Source organism: Macrotis lagotis, chromosome 2, assembly GCF_037893015.1.
Source record: "Macrotis lagotis isolate mMagLag1 chromosome 2, bilby.v1.9.chrom.fasta, whole genome shotgun sequence".
In the NCBI taxonomy this organism is placed as follows: Eukaryota; Metazoa; Chordata; class Mammalia; order Peramelemorphia; family Peramelidae; genus Macrotis; species Macrotis lagotis.
This window is the reverse complement of record NC_133659.1, coordinates 219,333,478-219,360,702: the sequence shown is the minus strand read 5'-3', so window position 1 is coordinate 219,360,702 and position 27,225 is coordinate 219,333,478. Positions and strand designations below refer to the sequence as shown.

General features: G+C 39.8%; 2 protein-coding genes across 3 annotated transcripts in view; one reads left to right on the top strand and one right to left on the bottom strand.

Annotated features, from left to right (window-relative positions):
* LOC141514204 (uncharacterized) overlaps positions 1-27,025 on the bottom strand; it is a 53,485-nt gene extending 26,460 nt beyond the window's left edge. The window contains exon 1 of one of the 2 annotated variants that reach the window (XM_074224792.1): positions 23,260-27,025. The gene's annotated coding sequence lies outside the window, so the exon portion shown is untranslated. Of the gene's footprint in view, positions 1-22,151; positions 22,569-23,259 lie in introns of those variants that run through there. The other variant, XM_074224793.1, reaches the window with a different exon arrangement.
* On the top strand, positions 17,218-18,127 carry LOC141512091 (putative protein SPATA31F2P). Its single transcript, XM_074220974.1, is given in 2 exon segments — positions 17,218-17,543; positions 17,545-18,127. Coding segments are annotated over 2 exon segments (909 nt in total).
* Positions 27,026-27,225: the final 200 nt, after the last annotated feature.

The following is a 27,225-nucleotide window of genomic DNA, read 5'->3' as shown; positions in this document are numbered from 1 at the left end:
CATATCTATTGATAGCTATATTTAGATTTAGGTCTATCTTGTTTGTACATTTGTACTTTATATGTAAACAGCTGTTTGCACGCTGTCTTCCCATTAAACTACAAGTTCCTTCAGAGCAGGAACTGTTTTTTTTTTTACTTTGCCTGAAATGGTGGGTAATTAAGAAATGTTTATTGACCAAGTGACTAATCACAATCCAAGTCTCGTGAGTAAAGTCATAAAAACCATCATAGTCCCCACCTACACAAGGGAATACTCTTTTTTCCCCCCAGATACTTTCTTTTTTTTAATTTAACATTTACTTATTCTCATTTTGTACAAATAATGTTTTTTATACATTAATAAAATATTCTTGTTTAAGAGTAAACAAAATACCTCCTGCCCCCCCCCCAAAAAAATATAGACTCGCTGGAGTGATAAAGTAAAAGGGAAAGAAAAAAAATTAAAATTAAAATTAAAAAAATAATAGTAATGATTGTAGGTATGGCCGGGTGGTGCAGTGGATGGAGCACCAACCCTGGAACCAGGAGCACCTGAGCCCAAATCTGGCCCCATAACCCAACAATCACCCAGATGTGTGACATGCAAGCCACCCCAACCCCACTGCCCTGCAAAAACCAAAAAAATAAGAAAAAGAAAGACCCAAAATAAAACAAAATAGTACTAATAGTAGGGGTGGCTGGGTGGTGGACAGAGCACTGGCCCTTGAGCCAGGAGCACCCGGGGCCAAATTCGGCCTCAGACACCCAACTATCACCCTGCTACGCAGCCCCAGGCAGGCCACCCAGCCCGATTTGCCCTGCACCCCCCCAAATAATAATAATAATAAAAAATGTGCTTGGGTCTGCATTCCAACACCACCAACTCTGTCACTGGTGGATCACATTCTTTATGACAAGTCCATCACAAAAGTTACTTCCATATTTTTCCACAATTGCCATTGCTGATTGCAACTCCCTCCTTTTGCATTTCTCCACTACCATGTACTATATTTTCTCTGTCTTTTCACTCGGATTCTGCTGTAGGGTAGCTGAGTGGCGCATCAGACAGATCTCCGGCCCTGGGGCCAAAAAGGCCCTGAGCCCCCATACCACCCCTATACCACCCCTTAGGCCCAGCATCCACCTGGCCCTATGGTCCCAGACAGGCCATCCAATCCCAACCCCTTGCAAGAAGCAAAAAAGAAAATGTGTTATATCTGACTACTCTTCCCCCATAGTCCATCCTTTCCTCCATCATTCACATCCCCACCCCTTCCCCCTGTCGCCCCCCTCCTTCTTACTCCAGATGTCTATACCTCATTGAGTATATATGTTGTTTCCTCTCCTAGCCACCTCTGATGAGTGCTAAGATTCCCTCATTCCCCCTTGCCTTCCCCCTTCTATATCATTGCAATAGTTCATTGTAATAAAGAAAAATCTTATTATATGAAATATCTTGGCCTATTCCCCATCTCCTTTTTCTTTCTCCCATTACTTTTCCCTTTTTTCTACTGACTCCATTTTTATAACACATTTTATCTTCAAATTCAGCTTTCTCCTGTGCTTCATCTATAAAAGCTCCTTCTACCTGCTCTGTTAACCGAGAAGGTTCATATGAGTATTATCAGTGTCATTTTTCTATGCAGGAATATATGCAGTTCATCATCATTAAGTCCCTCATATTTTCCCCTTCTCCTCCAATCTCTATGCTTCACCTGAGTCCTGTATTTGAAGATCAAACCTTTTGTTCAGCTCTGGCCACTCCAAAAGGAACATTTGAAATTGCCCTGGTTCATTGAAAGTCCATCTTTTTCCCTGGAAGAGGACATTCAGCTTTTCTGGGTAGTTGATTCTTGGCTGCATTCTAAGCTCTTTTGCCTTCCTGTATATTATATTCCAAGCCCTATGAGCTTCCAATGTAGTTGCTGCTAAGTCCTGTGTGATCCTGACTGCAGCTCCACAATATTTGAGTTGTGTCCTTCTGACTGCTTGTAACATTTTCTCTTTAACTTGAGAGTTCTGGAACTTGGCTTTAATATTCCTGGGGGTTGTTTTTTGGATCTCTTTCTCAGGGAGACCAGTGGATGCTCTCCATTTCTATTTTGCCCTCTGCTACTAGGATATCAGGGCAATTTTTCCTGTAGTAATTCTTTGAAAATGATGTCAAGGCTCTTTTCCTGATCATGACTTTCAGGTATTCCAATAATTTTTAAATTATCTTTCCTCAATCTGTTTTCCATATCAGTTGTTTTTTCAATGAGATGTTTCACATTTTCTTCTAATTTTTTATTCTTTTGGTTTTAAAGTATTGAGTCCTGATTTCTCATAAAATCAGCAATCTCGCTCAGTTCTATTCTTTGTCTGAAGGATTTGTCTTCCTCAGAGAGCTTTTTTATCTCTTTTTCCATCTGGCCAATTCTGCTTTTTAAAGCAGTCTTCTCCTCAATAACTTTTTGAAGTATTTTATCCATTTGACTTAAGCTCGTTTTTAGCATGCTATTTTCTTCAGCATTTTTTTGGATCTCCATGACTAAGATGCTGACTTCATTTTCATGTTTTTCCTGCATCTCTCTCATTTCTTTTCCCAATTTTATTCTATCTCCCTCATTTGATTTTCAAAGTCTTTTTTGAGCTCTGTCATAGCCTGAGCCCAATTTCTGTTTTTTCCGAGTCTTTAGATGCAGGAGCTTAGACTTCCTCATCTTCAGATTGATTGTTTTGATCCTTCTTGGGATCACAGGCAAAGGCAAAGTATTTCTCAATGATGTTCCTCTTTTTTCTCTGCTTACTCATTTTCCCAGCCTGAGCCTGGTTTTGGAATGCTTTCTGAGCTTTTGAGACTCTCCCACAAGGATCTCAATGTGTGAGGCTCTGTCCTCCCTCCTGGTCTGTGAATGACCATAAGCACCCCACTCTGGGGGCTGAGGTGGGGGGGGCCTGCTGTTCTATGGGGAGCCTATCTTATGATCAGGATCTGAATGTGGTCAGAACTCCAGAGTCCTGTTTCAGGGACAGAGGACAGGGCTCAGTATTCTCTCTCCACTCCCCTCCTTAGGCTCAGCACTCATGCCCTGGGGGCTCCTGTTTACTGGCTTCTGCTTCCTGTTCCTGAGTCTGGGCTGCTGTGGTCACACTGCTGGCTGTGTGTCCTGAGGGCTGGGCTTCACATGCTCACTCTGGCAGAGGTCCCCCCGCTGTTCCCTCAAGTTGTGCCTGGTGCTCCCCCAGGTGTAAATCAGGAGACTCCCCCGCTGCTGTGAGCATCTCCCAGAGCCCTGGGGCTGGCTCTGGGGGAGTCCGCTCTGGCGGGCCACCCCTCTGACGGGCCACCCCTCCAACCCTGGAGAGCAGAGCCTTTCTGCTCTTTTCCAGGTTACCTTGAGTTGAAGAACTGCCTCACTGGGTCCCTCTGTGTGTTCTGTCTCTTGAAAGTTTAGTTAGAGTCCTTACTTTATAAGTTTTATGAGAGAGCACTTAAGAGATATCCTCTCTTGTCACCATCTTGCAAGGGAATACTCTCGAATCAAGTTCACTTGGGAAAAGAAATTCAGTGTGGGAAAAAGTTTTGTCTTCCTTAGAGTTCAGTGACTGTTATACAAGTCATCAGAAGGGTGCAGATAAAAAGGGACATAGCCACTGGAATTGATGAAAAAAAAACACAAAGGAAGGTGGTCTAGTTCTACCAGATCTAAAATGATACTGTAAAGTAGCAGTCATCAAAACTGCCTGGTCCTGGTTAAGAAATAATGGAATGGATCAGTGGATTAGAATAGGTATAAGAAAAACAATAGCAAATGACTATAGTAAATCTACAGTTTCACCAACCCAGAGTTTGTTAATTTCTGGGGTAAGGAATTTCTATGCAACAAAAACTGCTGGGAAAACTGAAAAATAGTAAGGTAAAAACTAGGCATAGATCCACATCTCAAACCCAGTACCTAAATAAGGTCAAAGTGGGTACAGGATTTAGATGTAAAGGGCAATACCATATACCAATTAAGAAATCAAAGTACTCTATCTATTGGATCTATGAAAAGGGGAGAAATTTATGAAACAAGAAACAGAGTACATTATAAATTGCAAGATGGGTGATCTTGACTCTACTAAATTAAAAAAGTTTTTCATTATTAAAACCAATACAGGCAAGCTTAGAGGGAAAACAGAAAGCTAGGAAACAATTTTCACAACTATCGTTTCTGATAGACTCATTTTTAAAATATATGGAGAACTGAATCTAATTTATAATATTACAAGTCATTCCTCAATTGATAATTGGTTAGAGGATATGAATAGGCAGTTTTAAAATGTAGAAATTAAAGCTATATGCATATATGTGTGTGTGTAAAAATATACACATATGTGTATTATATATGTGTTCATATGAAAAATTCTCCAAATTATTATTGATTAGAGCAATGCAAATTAAAATAACTATTAAGTACCACCTCACACCTATCAGATTGACTAAGATGACAAAAAAGGAAAATGATTAATGTTGGAGAGGTTGTGGAAAGATTGGAACATTAAAGCACTGTTGGTGGAGTTGTGAACTGATCTAGCCATTCTGGAGAGTAATCTGGAACTGTTTCCAAAGAACAATAAAACTAATCATGCCCTTTGACCTAGCAATACCAATACTGCACCTATTTTCAAAAGAAATCATAAAAAAAAACCAGAAAAAGTCTCACATATTCAAAAATATTTATAACAGCTCTTTTTGTAGTAGTAAAGAATTGGAAATTGAGGGGATGTTCATCAACTGGGGAATGGCTGAGCAAGTTATGGTATATGGAGTACCATATATTATTTCTATAAGAAATAATGAATATTAAAAAAGAAATAATGAATAGTCGGACTTTAGAAAAGAATGGGAAGAATTACATGAACTGATGCTGAGTGAAGGGAGCAGAACAAAGAGATCATTGTTTACATTAACAGCAACATTGTAAGCTGATCAGCTATGATGAATGCAGCTTCCCTCGGCAGTTGCTCGATCAAGGACCACTCTGAGAGAACTGTGATGAACAATGCCATCCACATTAAGAGGAAGAAATGACAGAATTGGAATGCATACTATGTTCACTTTTTAAAAACTTCCTTATGTTTTTCCTTCCTATCTCATAGTTTTCTTTCTTTTCCCTTAGTTCTAATTCCTCATAAAATGACTAATATGTAAATATGTTCAATATAAATGTACATGTACAACTTTTATCAGACTGTTCATTGTTATGGGAAGGGGGAAGGAAGGCAGAGTGGTAGAGAAATGTGTAATTTATAAATTTGCAAATGGATAAATATTGGAAAAATTACCGTAGTATGTAATTGGAAAAATAAAATTCCAATTAAAAAAAAAGAAGTGAATGCCGATTAGGAATCAGCAATATGGAGTAAGATAACCCTACCTTCTCCAGGAACAGGGGTAAGGTTGAAAGCTTCTGTAGACTGTCATTGCCCCATGGTAGAAGCAGCAATGGCAGGAGAAGGAAAGAAACATTTAGATGTTGTCCACTATGTGGCAGATTCTGCTAAGTAATTTACAAGTATGACTATAATTGGAAGACCTGAAGTTAAGGACCAGTTCTGTAATTTAATGGCAAGATGATTTTAGGTCAATCATTAGCATCTCAGAGGTTCAGGCTCCTCTTATGAAAAGAGGGGATAGTAACCTATTTCATAGATTGCTGTGAGAAAAGAACTTTGTAAGCTGAATAACGCTATAGAGATGTGAACTTTCATGTCAAAATATTTTATAAAAAAAGTGAGCAAATGAACAGAAAAATGACTATTTTAAAAAAAAGTTATGTCCAAGGTATAAGATCCCAGTTCAGTCTTTTGTGCTCCACAACTGAATATGGGAAGAGATCATTTCTAGATCCACTAAAGCAGTATAGTAGATATAATTTTGTACTTGGAGCCAGAAAGACCTGAGCTCAAATCCTGTGTCAGACACTTGCTAGCTGTATGACCCTCAACAAGTCACCTAATCTCTTTCAGACTCATTTTCTTCTTCTATAAAACAGAGGAGATAATTTAAAGAGATCAAGGAAAGAGGATATATTTGTTCAAAAATATTTATAGTAGCTCTTTTGGGGTGGCAAATAAATGAAAACTGAGGGAATATCTATCAACTAGGGAATAGTTGAAAAAGTTATGCTACATAAATGTGATGGAACATTGAGTTATAAGAATTGATGAAGGGAATATTTTTAGAGAAATTCGCAAACATGTGTATATAGTGAAACAAAGTGAAGTGAGAAGAATCCAAAGAAAAATTTGCAGTGACAGCAATAGTGTAAAGATCATCAACTTTAAAAGACAGGAGCTCTGATCAACAAAATGATCAAACACAACTCCAAAGAACTCATGATGAAACCTGCTATCTACTTCCAGATAGAGATATGAATAGATTCAGAATATAAATTGAAGCATTTTTTTGGACTTTGTTTTTTACTTGGCTAAGATGGGAACTTTTTTGCATGATATGCATATTTTCTGTGGGTTTTGTTTTTCTTCCTTTCTCAATGAATGGGGGAGGGAGAATGAAAAGGAAGAAAATTTGTAACTGAAACTAAAATAAAATGAAAATTATGAAATGTTCAGAACCAGGAGAATTATTTATACAATAAAAACAATGTTTAGGGACAAACAACTTCCATAGACTCAAGAACTGAAATCTAATGACCAACCATAATTCCAGAAAACTTATGGTGTAGCATGCTACTCAGGTCCAGATAGAGAGGTGATGGACTCAATCATATATACAAATATGTATATATGTATGTATACATATATACATATGTGTTTATGTGTGTTTTGTATATGACCACTGTGGGAATTTGTTTTACTTGATGATATATGCTTATAACATGCATTTTTCTCTTGCTTTCTCAATAGGAAGAAGGGAGAAGAATTGGAGAGAGAAGTTGGAAGGGAGAAAATTCAGACATGGAAAATAAAATCAAATCAGGAAAAAATCGAGTAATAATACTGTCTACCTCACAGTATTGTGAGGAACAAGTGAAAGGTTTGCTTTATAGATCTGAAAACACTAAATGTTAGCTATTATGAAAAAGATTAAAAATAAAATTCTAGTTGTTGCCCTAAACAACATTATAGTACAATGGAGGATTTGATATTTTTTTAAAATAATGTCTGACTCTCAATGACTCCATTTGGGGCTCTTTGGGCAAAGATATAGGAGTGCTTTATTATTTGAAGAAGGAAATGGGGGGGGGCAGAGCCAAGATGGTGACAAGAAAGGATCGAGTCTTAGGCGCTCTCTGATAAAACTTATAAACTAAGGACTCTAACTAAACTTTTGAGAGACAGAACCCACAAAGGGACCCAGAGAGGCAGTTCTACTCAAGGTAACCTGGAAAAGAGCAGAAAGGCTCTGCTCCCCAGTGTCAGAGGGCTGGCCCGCCTGCCGCCAGAGTGAAAGAACTTCAGCCTCCTGGAGGCAGCCCCAGGGATCTGGGAGACGCAGCTCACAGCAGTGGGGAAGTCTCCTGAGCTGTACCCAAGGGAGCACCGGGTACAAAGTGGGGGAACAGCGGGGGACCTCTGCCAGAGCGTGAAGCCCAGCCCTCAGAGCACACAGCTAGAAGCTTGACCAGCACAACCCAGATCCAGGAACAGAAGCAGGCGGAGCCAATAAGCTGCAGCCCCCAGGGCATGAGCCCATTGAGCTGAGGGAAGGGAGTGAAGAGAGAAAGACTGCCAAGCTGTGTCCTCTGCCTCTGGAACAGGACAGTGGGGTTCTGACCACATTCAGATCCTGATCACAGTCTAGGCCCCCCATAGAACATCAGGGCCCCCCCCACCTCAGCCCCATGGCAGAGGGGGGGGCACATATGGTAATTCACAGACCAGGAGGGAGGACAGAGCCTCACACACTGAGATCCTTTTGGGAGTGTCCCAAAAACTCAGGAAGCACCCCCAAAACAGGTCCAGGCTGGGAAAATGAGCAAGCAGAGAAACAAGAGGAAGACCATTGAGAAATATTTTGCAAATGAGCCCAAGAAGGATCAAAATATTCAGTCTGAAGATGAGGAAGCACAAGCTCCTGCATCTAAAGACTCCAAGAAAAACAGAAATTGGGCTCAGGCTATGACAGAGACCAAGAAAGACTTTGAAAATCAAATGAGGGAGTTAGAAGAAAAACTGGGAAAAGAAAGGAGAGAGATACAGGAAAAAACATGAAAATGAAGTCAGCAGCTTACTCAAAGAAATCCAAAAAAATGCTGAAGAAAATAGCATGCTAAAAACCAGCTTAGGTCAAATGGATAAAATACTTCAAAAAGTTATTGAGGAGAAGAATGCTTTAAAAAGCAAAATTGGACAGATGGAAGAAGAGATAAGAAAACTCTCTGAGGAGAACAAATCCTTCAAAGAATAGAACTCAGGGAGATTGATGAATTTGTGAGAAACTAGGACTCAATACTTCAAAACCAAAAAATAAATGAAAAATTAGAAGAAAATGTGAAACATCTCATTGAAAAAAACAACTGATATGGAAAACAGACTTAGGAAAGATAATTTAAAAATTATTGGAATACCTGAAAGTCATGATCAGGAAAAGAGCCTTGACATCATTTTCAAAGAATTACTACAGGAAAAATTGCCCTGATATTCTAGAAGCAGAAGGCAGAATAGAAATGGAGAGAATCCACCAATCCCCCCGAGAAAGAGATCCCAAAAAACCAACCCCTAGGACTATTATAGACAAGTTCCAGAACTCCCAAGTCAAAGAGAAAATCTTACAAGCAGCCAGAACGACACAACTCAAATATTGTGGAGCTGCAGTCAGGATCACACAGGACTTAGCAGCAACTACATTGGAAGCTCATAGGACTTGGAATATAATATACCAGAAGGCAAAAGAGCTTAGAATGCAGCCAAGAATCAACTACCCAGCAAGGCTGAATGTCCTCTTCCAGGGAAAAAGATGGCCTTTCAATGAACCAGGGGAATTTCAAATGTTCCTGTTGGAATGGCCAGAGCTGAACAGAAGGTTTGATCTTCAGATACAGGACTCAGATGAAGCATGGAGATTGGAGGAGAAGGGGAAAATATGAGGGACTTAATGATGATGAACTGCATGTATTCCTGCATAGAAAAATGACACTGATAATACTCATATGAACCTTCTCGGTTAACAGAGCAGGTAGAAGGAGCTTTTATAGATGAAGCACAGGAGAAAGCTGAATTTGAAGATAAAATGTGTTATAAAAATGGAGTCAATAGAAAAAAGGGAAAAGTAATGGGAGAAAGAAAAAGGAGATGGGGAATAGGTCAAGATATTTCATATAATAAGATTTTTCTTTATTACAATGAACTATTGCAATGATATGGAAGGGGGGAAGGCAAGGGGGAATGAGGGAATCTTCTTTCTCATCATAGGTGGCTAGGAGAGGAAACAGCATATATACTCAATGGGGTATAGGCATCTGGAGTAAGAAGGAGGGGGGAGCAGGGGGAAGGGGTGGGGGTGTGAATAAAGGAGGAGAGGATAGACCATGGAGGGAGAGTGGTCAGATATAACACATTGTCTTTTTTACTTCTTGCAAGGGGCTGGGATTGGAAGGACTGTCCAGAACCATAGGGCCAGGTGGATGCTAGGCCTAAGGGGTGGTATGGGGGCTCAGGGCCTCTTGGCCCCAGGACCAGGGATCTGTCTGCTGTGCCACTCAGCTACCCTACAGCAGAGTCAGAGTGAAAGGAGAGAGAAAATATAGTACATGGTAGTGGAGAAATAAGAAAGGAGGGAGTTGTGATCAGCAATGGCAACAGTGGAAAAATATGGAAGTAACTTTTGTGATGGACTTACCATAAATAATGTGATCCACCCATGACAGAGTTGTTGGTGTTGGAACAAAGACTGAAGCACAATTTTTATTATTATTATTTTGGGGGAGGGTGCAGGGCAAATGGGGCTGGGTGGCCTGCCTGGAGACACATAGCAGGGTGATCGTTGGTTGTCTGAGGCCGGATTTGGCCCTGGGTGCTCCTGGCTCAAGGGCCAATGCTCTGTCCACCACCCAGCCACCCCTACTATTAGTACTATTTTGTTTTATTTGGGGTCTTTTTTTTTCTTCTTTTTGGTTTTCGCAGGGCAGTGGGGTCGGGTGGCTTGCATGTCACACAGCTGGGTGATTGTTGGGTGTATGGGGTTGGATGTGGGCTCGGGTGCTTGTGGCTCCAGGGCTGGTGCTTCGTCCATTCCGCCACCTGGCCATACCTACAATTATTACTATTTTTTTATTTTAATTTTTTTCTCTCTCCCCTTTACTTTATCGCTCAAGCTAGTCTATATTTATGTGGGGGAGGGGGTATTTCGTTTACTCTTAAAAAGAATATTTTATTAATGTTAAAAAATTGTACAAAATTAGAATAAAAAAATAAATAAATACAGTTAGAAAAGGAAATGGCAAATAAATAATATAAGGAAGTAATCTGACAATTTGAATAGGGAGAATTAACTTTGAGTCTGGTGGTCATGGTAGAGGGAGTGTATAGTGGAGGTTTGGGGGCTAGTGGACAAGAAAGTTATCAGAAAAGATTTTGTGGAGCATATGACATCTGAGGAGGGTCATGATCATGTGGTTCAGATGGCATCTTTCCATATTAAAGTCCATGAAACAGACTCAAATTATACTCTCCAATATCTCATGGTATCCTAGAACCTTGAAGAATAGAAAGGAGCCAGAATATATATGCTACATATGAGACCTCTTCTTGGTTAAAATTGAGTCCTTTAATTTGCAGAGACCCTGGAGAAATTCTCTATCTGGTTCATTTGTTTTTGAATGCTTCTATTTATGGAATCCTCAGGAAATCACTCCCTTCAAAAAAAACCCTTTAGATTGTAATTATTTAGTTATTTTTCCAGTATATTTTCTCTCATTCATCATTTCCATTTATGCATTTGTGCATTTGTTGAATTATTGACTATTTAAGTATTATAACTTGCTATATGTGTGTGTGTGTGTGTGTATATATATATATATATATATATATATGTTTGTATTTTTCTTTTTTTCATTTAGTAAGAACTAGAATGCATGTTTTTATTATGAGGTCCTTATGCTCTTTAAGCCCATAAGACAAAATAGACACCCTCAGGATTTATTTTTCCTCTTGGAAGCCCCACTTGACTTTGATAAGAGGTATATTGTTAACAAGAGTCTAAATTCAATTTTGGATTGAATTTTGTTTCTGCCTTTACAGGGGCATGAATCCACTGAGAGAACTTTGAGGGGGAAAATTTGGAATAGGGATCTAAACCTGGACCTCTAGGGAAAATTTGGTATGCTCAGTATAGAAACAGAATAACAGAATATTTTGTTTAGATTATAGTTGGATGGCCAATATATCCTAAATCCCCTTGGTTGTTGAAGCTCTCTAAAACTAAGATTCCTTTAAAGATGGGACGCTGATTTTCTTTGCCTTTTTTTTTTCAGTTTTTGTGTTGAGGAAGACTATTCTAATAACAGGACAGGTGTTTGTAGTAATCTTTGGTAAATACTGAAGGATTCCTTGTTTGTTGAATCTGCATAGCTTTGTATTTATAGGCAATTGTGATTTTTTTTGTAAGACTGTATAAGGTTTTGCCACAGTGACTGTTTTAATACTTTTGCCTTATATGACAGTGGGTAAAAAAATGAAAGGACAATATTTATGCCTCCCAGATGATTACGGATTAGGGATATGGACAACATGTTTAAAATATACCCCTATCTTTTTACCATGGAAAGCAAATTTGTCAGATGGGATAGGGAGAGTGTAACATGGACATGGACATGCCTGGATTGCCCTTACTACCATCTATCCAGATGGAAAGACAGAGGATCCTGCTGAGGAGAATCATGATGAAATGGAATGGAAGTGGATTCTGTTACTAGTTCTGGTCTACTAATTATATGATTAAGAATAGCTTTTTTCAATAGACTGTGAGGTCAGAACTGGAGGGATTTTCAAAAGGCTGAGTCATCCTTCATCTAGTTCCTTTTAGCTACCTTCCCTTCAGTTGTTCTCTGATCATTGGATTCCTTGGATTTCAGTGACTGATTAGAAACAATCCTGGAAGGGAGAAGTCTTGAGTTCTCAATGAGACTATGAAGCCTCAAGAAATAGGTCTCAGTCCTTGGTCTTTTCATTTTTTCTTTTTCCATTTTTAGTGAAGGGATTTGAACTTCCACCCCTAATGAATTCTGCAAGGACAGAAGGTCACTCCAGGGACTCAGAATTGGAGAGGCTGCATTTTTAAGCCAATACAATATCAGTGCTCAGAGTTAGTTAGCAAGGAGTGTCCTTCAGGAACAAAGCCAGTGGAAATTGAGATAAGGATTCATTTGTCAAGTAACATCTGGACATGGACTTCTTGACTTTTTGGATCAATATTTTATTGAAAAAGAGCTGGGAGGGGTGGCTAGGTGGTACAGTGGATAGAGCACCGGCCCTGGAGTCAGGAGTACCTGAGTTCAAATCTGGTCTCAGACACTTAATAATTACCTAGCTGTGTGGCCTTGGGCAAGCCACTTAACACTATTGCCTTGCAAAAACCTAAAAGAGAAAAAGAGCAAAGAGTGTGTCCCTGAAGTATTGAGGTGAAATGTTTGTACATTTTTGTTTTTGACAATATCTTTGAAATCAATGTCCTTTGTAAAATCAATTTTATGACAGGTGGATGAATGGAACCCAGGTTGTCACTGGAGTTTGTCCTTGGAAGGAAGCAGAGTAATTAAGAGCTTGAGTCAATGGAAGTAGAGAAGAGAGAGTGCTAGACCCCTCAGGGTAACCTAGAATCTCTCTGAGGGCATATGTAGCATGTTTAATCTAGGAGAGTAATACAGTGTTTCTACCAAAGCATCAATTTATTGGTTGAATCCTTCCCTCTTGCCTACAAACATACCCAGATTTATTTCTAACCTAGTGGAAAAAAAAAGCTTTAACGTAACCCTAACAACCCTACAAGTTATCATCCTATATCTCTTCAACTTTTCACAGCAAAACCCTTAGAAAACTATTTTTAGACATACAATAACAAATACAATAATAGTAACTTAGAAATTTACAAACTTTGGTATATTTTATCTCATTACCCATATTTTATAAATGAAGAAGCTGAAGCTAAGAAAGGTTTTTTTTTAGGTTTCGTTTTGTTTTTTTTTTGCAAGGCAAATGAGGTTAAGTGGCTTGCCCAAGGCCACACAGCTCTGTAATTATTAAGTGTCTGAGGCCAGATTTGAACTCAGGTACTCCTGACTCCAGGGCCAATTCTCTATCCACTGCACCATTTAGCCGCCCTTGAAGCTGAGAAAGTTTACATGACCTACCTAACAATAATATTTTGTCCTTCATTTTCTAAGAAGACCATGAGGTGATACCATGATAAGAACATGAACTGGATTTGAAAGAAGGGGTGCTGTGTTAAGTCACCAGCCTCACTTTCTCCTCCAGAGCCATCTGGATCCAGTGGCCATGAATCAGGATGACTGGAGATGGCCCCAAGGCGATCAGGATTAAGTAACAGCTGGTGAGTGTCAAAAGCTGGATTTGAATTCCCATCCTCCTGATTCCAAGGCCAGTGTCTTAATGACCTGCCTAGGATCACATAGACAGTTAAGTGTCTGTTAAAAGAATTTAAACTCAGGTCTTCTTGACTATAAGAACAATATTTAATCCATTTTCCCCCCTCTTTGCTTGATTTATTGTCTCTTCTTTATTATCTTCAGACTTGCCTCTCAGACTCTTGCAATCTGGTTTCCATCCCCACCAACTGACCAAAACTGCTCTTTAATATCACCACTTATCTCTTTATTGCCATTATTGCCTCAAACATTATTTATTTATTCATTTACTTATTTACTTACTTATTTGTTTATTTATTCATTTGCTTGTTTATTTATTTTATTTGTTCATTTATTTATCTATTTGTTTATTTGTCTATTTATTTGTTTGTTTGTTTGTTTGTTTGATAGGCAATCACAGTTGAGAGACTTGTGAAGGGTCACACAGTCAGTGGCTCAAGTTCTTCTGATTCCAGAGTCAGGTCTCTATCCATTACACTACCTATCTGTCCCTGTTTATTTTATTGCAGTTGATTAGTTATTTTTCTCATGTTCAATCCACTCTTTGTGACCCCTTTTGGGGTTTTCTTGGCAGAGATACTGGAGTAGTTTGACATTTCCTTTTCCAGTTCATTTTATAGATGAGGAAACTGAGGCAAAGAATACCAAGTGACTTATCCAGGATCACACAGCTAGTAAATATCTGAGTCCAGATTTAAACTCAGACCTTCTTGTCCCCAGGCCCAGCATTCTATCCACTGCACCACCTAGTTACCCTTCTTTGTAACTGTGGATTCTTTTGGATCTTTCTTGTGATATTTATCAGTCTCCATCACTGTACCTTTATCATTCCTTTTCATTGTCCTTTCAAAATCTTCTTCTGTGTTCCATCTGCTATATGTGGATATACCCTAGGGTTTGATAATAAGCCCTCTTCTTTTCTGTCTCCATACTCTCCCTTGGTGATATTATTAATGCCCATAAGATTCATTGAGCACCTACATCTATCAGATAATTTCTTTGTCTACATATCCAACCCTCATTTTTTTTCTCTTTGGTTCAAACACTGCATCACCAACTGCTTGTTAAATATTTCTCACTGAATCTTCTATAGTATCTCAAATTCAATATGTCTAAAACAGAGCTCATTATCTTTCCCCATTCCTCATAATTTCTTAATTTTGAGAAGGACATTATCATTCTTCCATTCATTTTCACTTTTTCTTCCTTCTTGATTCTTATTCATGATTATTTAGTCATTTTTCAGTCACGTCCATCTCTTTGAGGTTTTCTTGGCAAGGTCTCTAGAGGAATTTCCCATTTCCTTCTCCATCTCATTTTACAGATGAGAAAATGAGGCCAACATGGTTAAGTGACTTGCCCAGGATCACACATCTTTTAAATGTCTGAGTCACATTTGAACTCAGGAAGATGAGTCTTCCTTACTCCAGACCTGGTAATTTATATATTGTGCCATCTAACTGACCTCTTCCCCCTAAATCTAAGTAAGTCTTGTTTCAATCACCATGTTGTCATTTTTCATTTTTTTTACTTTGTCTCCTTATCACCTAAAATTGTTGAACTGAACTGATATGAAACAGGAAGAAATGCAAAAGAGATTGTGTTCAATGTAACTAAAAGAGTAATATTGATATCCAAGAGGGATCAGAGAAGTTCTTGAAGGATTTTAATATTTATGTTGCAATAATGAACAAAAATTGAGGAGTCATACCTTGAGGAGTCATGGTGTTTGAGGTCAAGAAACTAACAGATTTGCTAGGAAAAAGTCTACAATGGGTTTAATGATATTCAAAAGAATTAATATTTGATAAATAAATGATAGGATTTGAAAATAAATTGATTTGCAAAGTGATACATATAAAACCTATATCAGATTACTCACTGTCAAGGGGAGGGAAAGGAGGGAGAGAGTAACATGAACTCAAAAGTTTAAAAAAAATGAACATTGGACCCCTCTCTCCCACCATGAGAGAGGTGTGCCATTTTGTTAAGATATCTTTAAAAAAAAACCCATTTTAATCACTCTGAACTAAGTATTCTTGAGCCATTTATAACAATTTGGGGGCTCATCTCGAGATATTAATGTAAATCTCTTTTCCTGGTATTTTCCAGGAAGAACACAAGAAAATAATGCATGTAAATGACTTGATTTCAAGCCTACTTTCTTTTTGCTAGGAAAATATCTCAAGAAATTCCTGGGAAGATTCACCCAGGTTTGGAGCCAAGAGCCATTAAAATGGCTGGGGGTAGAATCATGGTAAAGGGGCCATGTCCAGGGTGCCATTGGTGGCCAGAACCACCCAGGACTGACTGAGAAGTCCTCCAGGTGGAAAATCTGTTCTGAAGGAGAGACCAGAGGAAAATAGAGTGCCCCAAGGGAGGGGGATTTGGGTTCCCTCTCCAGGAATTTCCATGTGGCCAGTAGCTGGAAGCCAAGAAGGAAGCCTATTGAATCCAGTGCTGTAATTTGGGATGTGAGTGCTAGATGCTTGCTATGTTTAAGAAGACAAGGTCTCAACAAGTCACCAGAGCTGGAGAAGACTTTTTTGGAACTGATTCAGGATATACAGATGGACATTGGATGTCTCCAGGGGAGAAGAGAAGAGAGAGAGGGTTGGGGGAGACACTAGACCAGTTCATTTCCACCATCTCTTGCCTATGTGTACATTGTTTAGTCAGAGGATCTATATCTGTAACTTCCCCTTGATTCTTCTTGTGGAGGTTCTGCTGCAGGTTTAGGTAAACAACTAATCAGAACTGCTTCAGTCTTCAAAGAAAAGTCAAAAAGCATCTCAAAGATTCAGAACAACAAAGAGTTTGGAGATCTTCCCAGGGAGGAACCCAAGACCCCCTTGGAACTGTTGTCCATCCCGAAAAGGAGCCAAACCCAGGTTCCCAAAGAAAGCAGCATTCAGAAATTTCTGTGTAAGGACCCCACCTGCTCCATCTGTAATTCAGTGGCCTTGGAAACCAAGTGCCTGCTTTCCAGTGAGAAAGACTTACATCCCCCCCCCCCCACTGAACACATCAATTTCTTGCTTAGAGAGGATGACTATATCTACTTTGTCTTTTGATCACAGTTTGGACCGCATCTGGGGCAATCCTTATTGTACCCACTCTCGGTCCAAACTCCTTTAACTGAGATGGGTTCCCCATCTCCCCCTGTGGTCTCTGGACTGAGGAACTACTGGACTGGACTGGTCCAGTGGGAGAAGCAGTACGATATAACCAATTCCTTGATTACCCTCTCCAAGGACTCTACTTCCAGACCAGAGAAACCCAAGACCCCAGCAACAAAGCAGGATGCCATTGATGATGAGGACCTGTCTTTCAAGCTGAGTAACCAGACCAAGGATTTTAAATCAAAAGACATGTTGCTGAATACCGAGTTCCTTCAGTTGACTAAACATGCTTCAACTAGGCAATCCCTCACAGTTTTGCTGAGCACCCTTTTCCTTCTTTAGTACTGAAGTCCAAAAGATTCTAGAGATGTACATTGAAAAGAGAGTGCATTTCCTGCATTCCCCAAGAGAATAGAAGAGTCACTCAAACAACTCAGGGCAGAACCCCTTCTACATTATCACACTGGGAAGCAAACAGGCCTTTTCATCCCAGAGCAGGTCTCCAAGAGATAGACAGCAGAGATGAGGACTGTAGCCCCCCCCCCAATAACTTGGCACCAGGGAAGGCAGACCAGGCTGGGCTGTCTTTCTTGTGCTCTGAGTTGTTCCCTGTTGAACTGGGGAAAAACAGAGTTGAAGAGAACTTCTGAAGAGTCCCTAATACCCATAAACAAGGACCTGCCTTCTTTGATCCCAGTCCTAAACCACTTCTGTCCCCTGAGTGGAGGGACAAGGGGAGTCAAGACTAGATGTCAACAAGAGAAATACAGCCAATTTTGCTGGGATCTTTCCTCTCTGCATAGTGAATCTCTGGTAGCCTCCTTTAAGAGGCATGATTCCATCTCCTCACCCACCACCACCAAAAAGCTCTTCCCTATGGGCAGTATTCTTCAATGAACTATCCTACCTTCCCTGGTTGCCACATTCTACCACACCTTTTTCATCTGCTTCAATCGGGAGCTTCATCAAAGCCCCTAAAGAGACACAAATTAGAGTCCCATTTCTCTCTAAAGATGAATATGAAACCTTAGAGTGGCATCTAATATAAAGACAGTTCCAGATGCTATGGGGTCTGCCCTCCCTAATGCAAATGCCTTCACTGTCCCAGAAACCCCTTGATCATGAACTTGGTGAGGCAGACAAGGTCTTTATTCCTTCTTGGTCTGAAATGAATGCTTCTGTCCTCATGAAGGAGTTTTTGGTCTTCCCAGACCATGCCAGGAAGCTCCTTGAGTTCCATTTTCAGAGATGGCTCCTTCAGCACCATTTGGAGCCACCTCAGTCTATTCAGGAGTCTGTGGCCTTGCTTCAGTCCCAGACTAACCAGCTACAAGTTCCTAAGAGCACCTCAAACAAGGTGCATATGCACAAGAGATTTCCCCAGAATGAGAATCCCCAACTCAAAAGGCTCAAGCACCGACTCCCAAGATGATTTCTGTTTGTGTCATGAAGCTTTAAACCTATGCCAAGGCCAAGGAGATTGCACAAATACACATAGAGGAAAAATGTCTACAGATCAAACAAGGAACCTTTCCCTATATCATATGTGGTTCATGGGACATTAAGAGCCAATTGTCACCTGAAGATCTTCCTTCCCAAAGAACTTTGGAAGCTGCTTATTCCAATATGGAGCCAGAAGGCCTGGCTTTCCAGGTTACTAATGCAACAGTATGGATGGAACTGAGCATGGACCAGCAGACATTAACACCACTGGGTAAAACCATTTGAAAGATCAGATTGTGACTGTCCCATAGAGCGTGACTGAGAAATTGGAAATGATTTTGAGACATAAGTACTTAGCCTTCTTATCAAGATTACCTGCTCTTTATTATGTGGCTTCTCTATAGGGAAATGTCCCCTTTAGCTATTTCCCAAATTGATATGCCTGACAAGGGGAAAGGGGTCATAAAGGAACTAATTGACCCCAAGAGCTACAGGATTTGGGTTGAAGAACAATTAATTATTCCCAAAGCAGAGGCTAATGATTCCACCATGAATCCTAAAAATGAATTATGAGTTTCACAACAGATAAAAGTTTCAAAGGCAGAACCAGAAAGAGGAGGTGATGAGGAAAGTTCAGAGAGAATAAATGAACAAAGAGAGTTTGACTACACACAGTGTCCCTATTTACCAAGCAAATCTGCCATCTTGACCAGGATGGATTCTCACCTAAGAAAGATGTTAGAAGTAAATAACGGGCTTCCCAAGAAGTTTTAGTTTCTAGAGAACTTTCTGAAGCTCTGGAAACTCCTGTACCTGACACACACTTAGGACATGCTCCCAAAGTTGTGAGTCTAGAAAGTCCCAAAGAACTACAAGAAACTCTCAGCAGTCCAGAGAAACAAGAGCTCCCAGAAATCAGCTCACCACCAGGTGCTTTAGATGCTGAGGTTCCAAGTTGGACATGTTTTTTAAGGAATAGCTTTCCAATGAACTGGAACTCAGTTTGGTGAGGATATCAGAAAATCACTTTCAAAGTTGCCCCATAGCCATTCTCCTGACATCCTCCCAGATCCCAGGCCTTCAGGTTTTCAAAGTTAGCCAGCCACACCTGCAAAGAAAGCTCACTGGGAACATGGCTGATGCCCAAGAGCTCTGTGTTCACATGGAGGCAGAACAGAGCATCCCAGGCCAAGGCCAGTACTAGAATATAGAGCCACAGACTCCCTGAGATTGCCAGACCAAGGTCATTGGCTCAATCCCACACAAAGTAGAAGGCTCCAAAGGAGATCAGGGTGGGGAGGATGCAGGGTGGAGGACCCCTTCTCTTAAAAGGAGCCATGCTCTCAAGTCCAGAAAACCCAACAAAGTCTTCTATGAGCAAGACCCACAGAATCCCAAATCCAGGGAACTGGGACCATTTTTAGACTGGTCCCTTCCAGAAATTTTCCCAATCTTTTCCCAAAGGCTGAGGATTCAGGGACAATTTCTGGAGTGCCAGGGAGGGAAAAGACTGAGAGGGATAACTATGAAGGCGGTCAAAGAAAAGTCAAAGGACTCATTTCCTTCAACAAGGGACCCTAAACTCTTTCATTACAGGGGTCTTAAAAATCTCATCACAGTGACCTAAAGAGCAACAACTGTGCAGGTCTCAGACAGAGTAATTCATTCTTCCCAAAGTAAACCCCCTTCAGGAAAACAGCTTTAGAAAAAAAGATAAAACACTTCCTTCACTGGCCCAGCCTCCAGAAAAAAAAAATTAATAGGCAGAACTCATCTCATACATTCCCTTGGTCTGGAGTGACACCAACCATGCTGATCCTGCCCCTCAGATAACACAGACAAGAAACACAGAAAGCCAAGAAAATATGGAATTCAAGGAACACTACTAACCCTTCACAAGAAAGAATCTTGAGGCCAGCACTGAGGGCCCTGCAACATGTTAGGTTCACCATCCTGATTGCCACAAGGACCATCAACACTTCTGAAACTTGAAACTGTGCCAGTGTTCCAATTGCCATTCAGATATGTCCATTCTGCAGGAAAATGACCTTGGTTCCCTCTTGCCTTCTGAGGAAAACATTTGCTTTCTCAGAAAAAAAGTTCAGTTCTAAAAGAGAAAGCAAGTTCATTCTCATAAATGCATAGCCTCTGATAAGGAAAATATTAATTTCCATTAAAGAGGTACCATCTTCCTAAACAAAAAAAAATGAATGTTAAAAAAAGTAAATTGATTTTGAATATCAAGTAGGTGGTGTGGAATAATAGCTGGACAGACATTCAGAGTTGATCTATCTATGCTTTGGTTGCTTTATGCAGTTAATGGCAGGGAAAGTTACTATGGGCCAAGTTAATTGCTACCCCCATGATTTACAATGTAAAGAAAACCTCAGGCCTCTTGAATAAGGGAAGGAATCAAGGCCCTATATAAATGATAAGACCTCAATCACTTCAAAATTTGCCACCTCTGGTTTAGAAGAATCCAAGATTCTATCCTATGTTGAAAGGAACTTCACCCTGAGAAAAAGAAGACAATAGTTCAGTCTTCCCAAGAAATATTTGAAGAAAACATCTAAAATCAACTGATGCTTCCAGCTTCTCAAGCTCTTGGAGGAAAGAAACAAACATTTGTGAAGCAAGTATTTACAAATTATTATCACATTTGGTCCCCACCACAACCTTATGAAACCCTACAGTTTCCTTATCTGTAAAATGAGCTGGAGAAGGAAATAGCAAACCACTCCAGTATCCTTGCCAAGAAAACTGGAAATGGGGTCATGAAGAGTCAAACACAACTGGAAAATGACTGAAGATAACTTACTCTTATCACTGTTTTACAGATGAAGACACTGAGGTACATAGAGCAGTTACAAGACTTACTCAGGATCACACAACTAGAAAGTATCTTAGATGAAATTTTAATTCAGGTCTTCCTGACTCCAGGAATTTTCTCTGCTTCTGCTGCCTATGACCTAGAACAACTTGGAATGTCCTGAATTATCTTTAAACTAGTTCTAATTAAATCCTACATTTCTTCAAATACCAGTCTTAAGTAAATAAGAAACTAATTTCCCCACTTGATTTTATTTTTGGTTTTGGTTTAGAACTTTCTGAGAAATCACTGTGTTTGTTTATAAAATGTGTACAGGGTGATTCAATTTAATTAACAAACATTTATTATAAACACCTTGTGCCAAGGCCTTGAATCCTCAAGAAGTTTTTTGGGAGAGAGGAGTATAAGGAGATACAAGATGTCCACAAATCAATATAAGGAAATTGAATGAGGTGTACTAACAACTGCAGAAATCAGGGAAAGGGACAATTAGGTGGCAGTGGATAAGAGTATTGACCCTGTGGAGTAGGGAGGACCTGAGTTCAAATCTGACATCAGCCATTTAATAATTACCTAGCTGTGTGACTCTGGGCAAGTCACCTAACTCCATTGCCTTGCAAAAAAATAAGGAAATTAGTAAAAGCTTTCATAGAGGAGATAAAAAGGAGACACTCTCAAGGTGATTGCATTCTACCAATGTTATAATAACCGGATCCATTTGTCCAATCAAAAAACACTTCTGAAAACCCTAGTTTCTTGCTAGTTTTTTCCTCTGCATTCATCCTATGTACTTTGTTTTACTGCTAAATGCTTAAAGGCAGTATTTCCTTCCATCCTTCCTTCCATTCTTGCTTTGTTCCTTCCTTTGTTCCTTCCCTCCTTCCTTCCTCAGACACAATGGCTGGCACATAGCAAGCACTTAATAAATTCCTATTGTTTAAATTAACTCATTTTTTTTCTCTAGCTATTTCATGTTTAAAGGAAGGTACTTAAATACCAGTCTTCAGAGCAAATGAAGAACCATTTCCTAATCAGTTTTTCCCTTTTGGTTAATAACAACACAGGAACATTCTAGAAAATTACTCCAATAAGGTGGTTTTGGAATGTTCCGATTCAATTTGTCACCTTTCAGCTACTACACAGGCTGTTGTGAGGAAAATACTTAGGAAAACGTTTTTCTTACCGTCCTTATTTCTCTGTATCCTGTACAGTCCAGGTATAGACGAGAAATGGAAAAAGAAGCTTTGATCGGATAGTAGGAGCTTGCATCTCTCCAAGTGCTAGTTGTGACTGGTTGTCTCCCACCCCGCCAGACTTGCACTCCTGGCTCCAGCAAGCCTTAACACAGAAAAAGATCTGAAGCCAGATTCCTCTCCCATCCTGTGCCCTAAGGTTGGCATTGCCCGAGGCCTTGTTGAGGTTTGGCTTAGGTCTTAGTCAGGGAGATACCATTGCATCACCATTAGCTCCCTCTATGCCCATCCTTATCTTCCTAACCATTAAGAGGAAGAACCGCGAGTTGTCCTCCTTTCCCCTGGCCGGATCAGGAAAGAGGCCCCAAAGAAGTCGCCCCTTCGGGGACTGCTCCACCCCAGCTCTCCTCCTCTGGCCCTCTGGCTTTCCCCCTCCCCTCCCCTCTTCTCCGCTCCTATCCCACCTCGCGCCCCCAAACTCGCGGCATCCCTGACCACCGTTGCTAGGGACCCAAACCTCCTCTACGTGGGGTTCCCCACCTTTTGTCATTTAAATGACAGAGATCAAGTCAGCTCGGACAGCCCGAGATCTAAACTCTCCTCAGGATAACGCGGCCAGTTTCGATCCCGGAGCCCGGCCCGGACCCCGCTCACGCGGACTCCCGGCCCGTGGTCTGTCAGTCAAGCCCCGCTGTCTCTAGCTCGGATGGCCCTTAGTGACTGACCTAATAACGCCCAGGAAAAGAGAGAACGAGTCCTGTGCGAGCTGTGCAAATGCTTTCTCTGAAACCCTTCTAGGAAGCAGCGTCCACACTCTCCCTTAGCATTTCGGGGAGAGTGGGGTGGCAAATCGCTCCGCTGTCACCCACAACAGGTTTTCTATCCTCCAGGAAAACGTTGCAACACATAGACTCCAATGCTATCCCCAGCTTCTGTCCCAGAGAAATCCCCGTCCTAACCAGAGGAGGTGCAGAAAGAGAAGAGTGATCGAGGAGAGGGTGGTATTGGGGGCAGCTGCTGCACCCCTGGGTGCAGACATAAGGGTCCGAGAGACGTCCCTTTGAGGAAAACAAAAATAAAATGCTGTAGTTCGACTACCTTTAGTGGGTGGCTCTCCTAGGCAGTGTTCGCTTTCCTCGGGAAGGTAAGCCTTGTGCAGGTTTTCCAGCAGGAATGGGAAGACGAGACCCACTCACCTCTCTTCCTACAAGTCACTGAAAAGATTTCCTTCCCCAGTCTCAGTGGCCGATCCCCCTTACCCCCACCCCCAGCTCCTTCCTCCCACCAGTCTCCAGTCCCTGAGCTGAGGAGTGGGAAGGGAGGGAGGGAGGAGCTAAGAGCCCAAGTCCAGCTCAGAGGTGAAGTCACTCTCCTTGTGTAGCAAGTGTGCAAAGGCAAAGGTTCTCCAAGTGCCGTGCACAAGAACTTAAAGGAAATGTGGGGAATTCCGGTAAGTGATATAGAGTGATTCTTTACATGACATTTCTTCCCCTGACTTTTAATGATACAGTTTCTCACAACCGTAATCTTTTGGGTCTCTCTCCCCTTACCCAGAGACTACTCCCATGTCACAAAGAAAAAGTTTAGCAAAACTAGCCTATTCATCACTTATGACTGACAGAAACTCTTCTCTACACATGGTGGAGAAGCTTTTATCAACTGTCCTTTGGAACCAAGATTTAGTAAGCCGAGTTCAATGACTTTCTACTGTTGTTTTCATTTGCAGTCTGGTAATTATTGTATATCTCTTTCCTCTGGTGGTTTCAGTCTGGAATAATGATGTAGGTTCTTAAGAAAGATCTGAAGAAAGAAAGATCTTATGATCAAGAATGGGTTGATGATGTTGGACAGCTTGTGGTTTGATTAGATAAATGGGGACCCAGAACAGATAGAATTGAGAGGGGACACTTTGGAGTTTTCCCTTTTTTAAACAAGTATATCAGAGTCATAGCACACTGAAATTTGTGTCAGGTCTTGACCAAACAAGTACCAGTCAATTTAACAGATGTTAGATCCTCAGTAGAAAACTATGTTTATCCAGATGATGAAATATTGAAAGGCAGGGAGGTGTAGAAATTTAGGTGGGAAAGGGAAAAAAAATGAAGAAACAAAGTTGTCCTTCATTCTCAAAAAGGATCAAAATGACACCACTATGTGGGAGTCAAGGTAAAGTAGGTCTGTCTATGACTGATCAGACAATACAAACTTGACAGACTACCACAGATCCAGCACAAATAATCCACATGAACATGTGGAGTGAAGATGTCTCTAAATTTCTTCATCTCACATTTCTTTTGAGTTACTATAATTCTGCTTCACTACTAAAGCACAGTGAGTGCCTTTTTTGAAGTAGCATGTCATACTGGACAATCCTTTACCATATCTCCCATAGATTTCAAAGATTTTCAGTTCTTTGTTTTTGTTTCTTATTCTGATCTCTGTGTGAGTACTTGCCTTGTATGAGCTCTCTGTAAATAGTCTTTGAGACAAACGTACATTTGGTATTTGAACAACATGGTCAGTCTATCAGAGTTGTATTCTTTGATGTGGAGTTGAATGCTTGGCAGTGTAGCTCAAGGAAGGATCTCAGTGTCTGGTATCTTATTTTTGCCAGGTGATCTTCAGAATCTTCCTAAGACATGAAAGTGATTGAGTTTGCTAACATGGTGCTGGTAAACAATCTGGGTTTCACAGGTATACAATAATGAGGTCAGCACAAATTCTGTACACCTTCAATTTGGTATTCCAATACCTCTTCTATATTACACTTTCCTTTGGAACCTCTGAAATAGTGAGTTAGCTCTGGCATTGCTAAGAAAAGTGAGTTGCTAAGCTGTTGTCAGTTGAGGGGGTCTGTTCATGAATTTCCTAAACTAATTCCAATGAAACCACAACTATGAATCCTCTCTTAAATAAAAACTATTATCAAAGGGACACTCTCACCCTGTCATTCTCCCTCCTTTGCTTTCTTAAGATTATTAGTGACTTTCATTTATATATTATCTAAATGGTACTCTTCCCCTAGAGTATTCATTTTTAAAATGTGCATGGTTTACTTGTATGTTATGTTATCTCTCCACCATCCCCTGCCTCATTGAATGTTTTTTTTAAAAAAGATAAATAAAACTCATAAAAATATGCATTAAATAGCAAAACAATTTCACAATTTGTTCATATCCAAAAATTATGTCTCATTCTTTCTTTCAAGTCTATCATCTCTATGGCAGGAGATGAATAATATATTTCATCTTTAATCCTCTGAACTGGTGGTTTACCACTGCAGTGATCAGGATTCTAAAGACTTTTAAAGCTATTTTTTCTTTAGGAATATTATTAACAGAGTGCCTGGCACCTACTGCTTAATTAATTCTACATTATTGGTTGAGTGTATAATTTATTTTCCTAGTTCTGATGACTTTGCAACAGTCATGGTACTCTACCCAGTTTTTTTCTGAAACTGTTCATCATTTCTATGGCACAATAATAGCCCGCCATAATCTTACATCATAATATGTTTGGCCACTCCTCAATAGTGAGAATTTTTTTTAGTTTCTGGAGTTACTCTGAAAAGACCTGCTATAAATATTTTTTGTACTCATGATACTTTTTTTTTATCTCTTTGGGAAATAAGTTTAGGAGTGGTATCACTGTGTCAAAGAGTATGCACATACTTTTTTTTTTTACCATAATTTAAGTTGCTTTCCAGAATAGATGGACCAATCCACAGTTCCTCCAACCTTTGCATTTTTCTTTTAATCATCTTTGTCAATATAATAAGCATCAGAACTACTTTATTTTGCTTAGCATAGTTATTGTTTTTAATGATTCTTTTCTTTGACCCACTCATCATTTTATAATCCATTGTTAAGTCTCCAGTTGAGTCTGTATCTTTTGTTTGTCATCTCTAAATCAATTTTTAGTTTTATTATGCTATGTCTTTAAAGTATATTTTAATTATTTCTACATTTTTACATTTGTTTGTAATGTTTTGGTATCCTAGTATGTGGCAAATTTTTGTAAAAGTTCCATATAGTACTCAGAAACTAGGTATACTTTTTTATGTCTCATTTAGTGTTTAACTCAAGTTTTCCCAGAAATTTGATCAGTTCCACATTTTTCTATTTTATTAATCTTTTTTGTTAGACATATCCAAAACTCTGAGAGGGACAGTGAAGTCTCCTATCACTACTATGTTTCTATGTCTCTTGAAAGTTCAATAGTATTCCCTTTATGAATTTTGATTCTGAGACACTTAGATCATATAACTTTATTGTTTATGTTCCTTTCAGCAAAATTTAGTTTTCATATTTATCCATTTTTATTTTTTAAATGATTTTGCTTTGTTATCCAGCATGATTTCAATTCCTGCTTTTTTTTTATTTTTCCTATCACTTGAGTTCTGTTTTCTATTGAGTTGTTTAAATGTAGTTCTTATTAAGTAACAGATTGGGGGGGTTGTTTTCTTTCAAGCTGTCCCTTTTTTATTTTATTGAATTATTTAATACATTAACTTTTTTTTTAGTTTTTGCAAGGCAAATGGGGTTAAGTGGCTTGCCCAAGGCCACACAGCTAGGTAACTATTAAGTGTCTGAGGCCGGATTTGAACTCAGCTACTCCTGACTCTGGTGTTCTATCCATTGTGCCACCTCACTGCCCCTAATGCATTCACTTTTTTTAATTTTTAATTTAATATTCATTTTCATTTTGTACAAACAATTTTTTATACATTAATAAAATATTCTTGTTTAAGAGTAAACAAAATATGCCCTCCGCCCACAAATGTAGACTCACTTGAGGGATAAAGTAAAGGGGAGAGAAAAAAATTAAAATAAAAAAATAATAGTAATAATTGTAGGTATGGCCAGGTGGCGCAATGGATGGAGCACCAGGCCTGGAGCCATGAGCACCCAAGCCCACATCTGGCCCTGTACACCCAACAATCACCCAGCCATGTGACATGCAAGCCACCCCAACCCCACTGCCCTGCAAAAACCAAAAAAAAAAAGGGGAAAAAAGACCCAAAATAAAATAAAATAGTAATAATAGTAGACGTGGCTGGGTGGC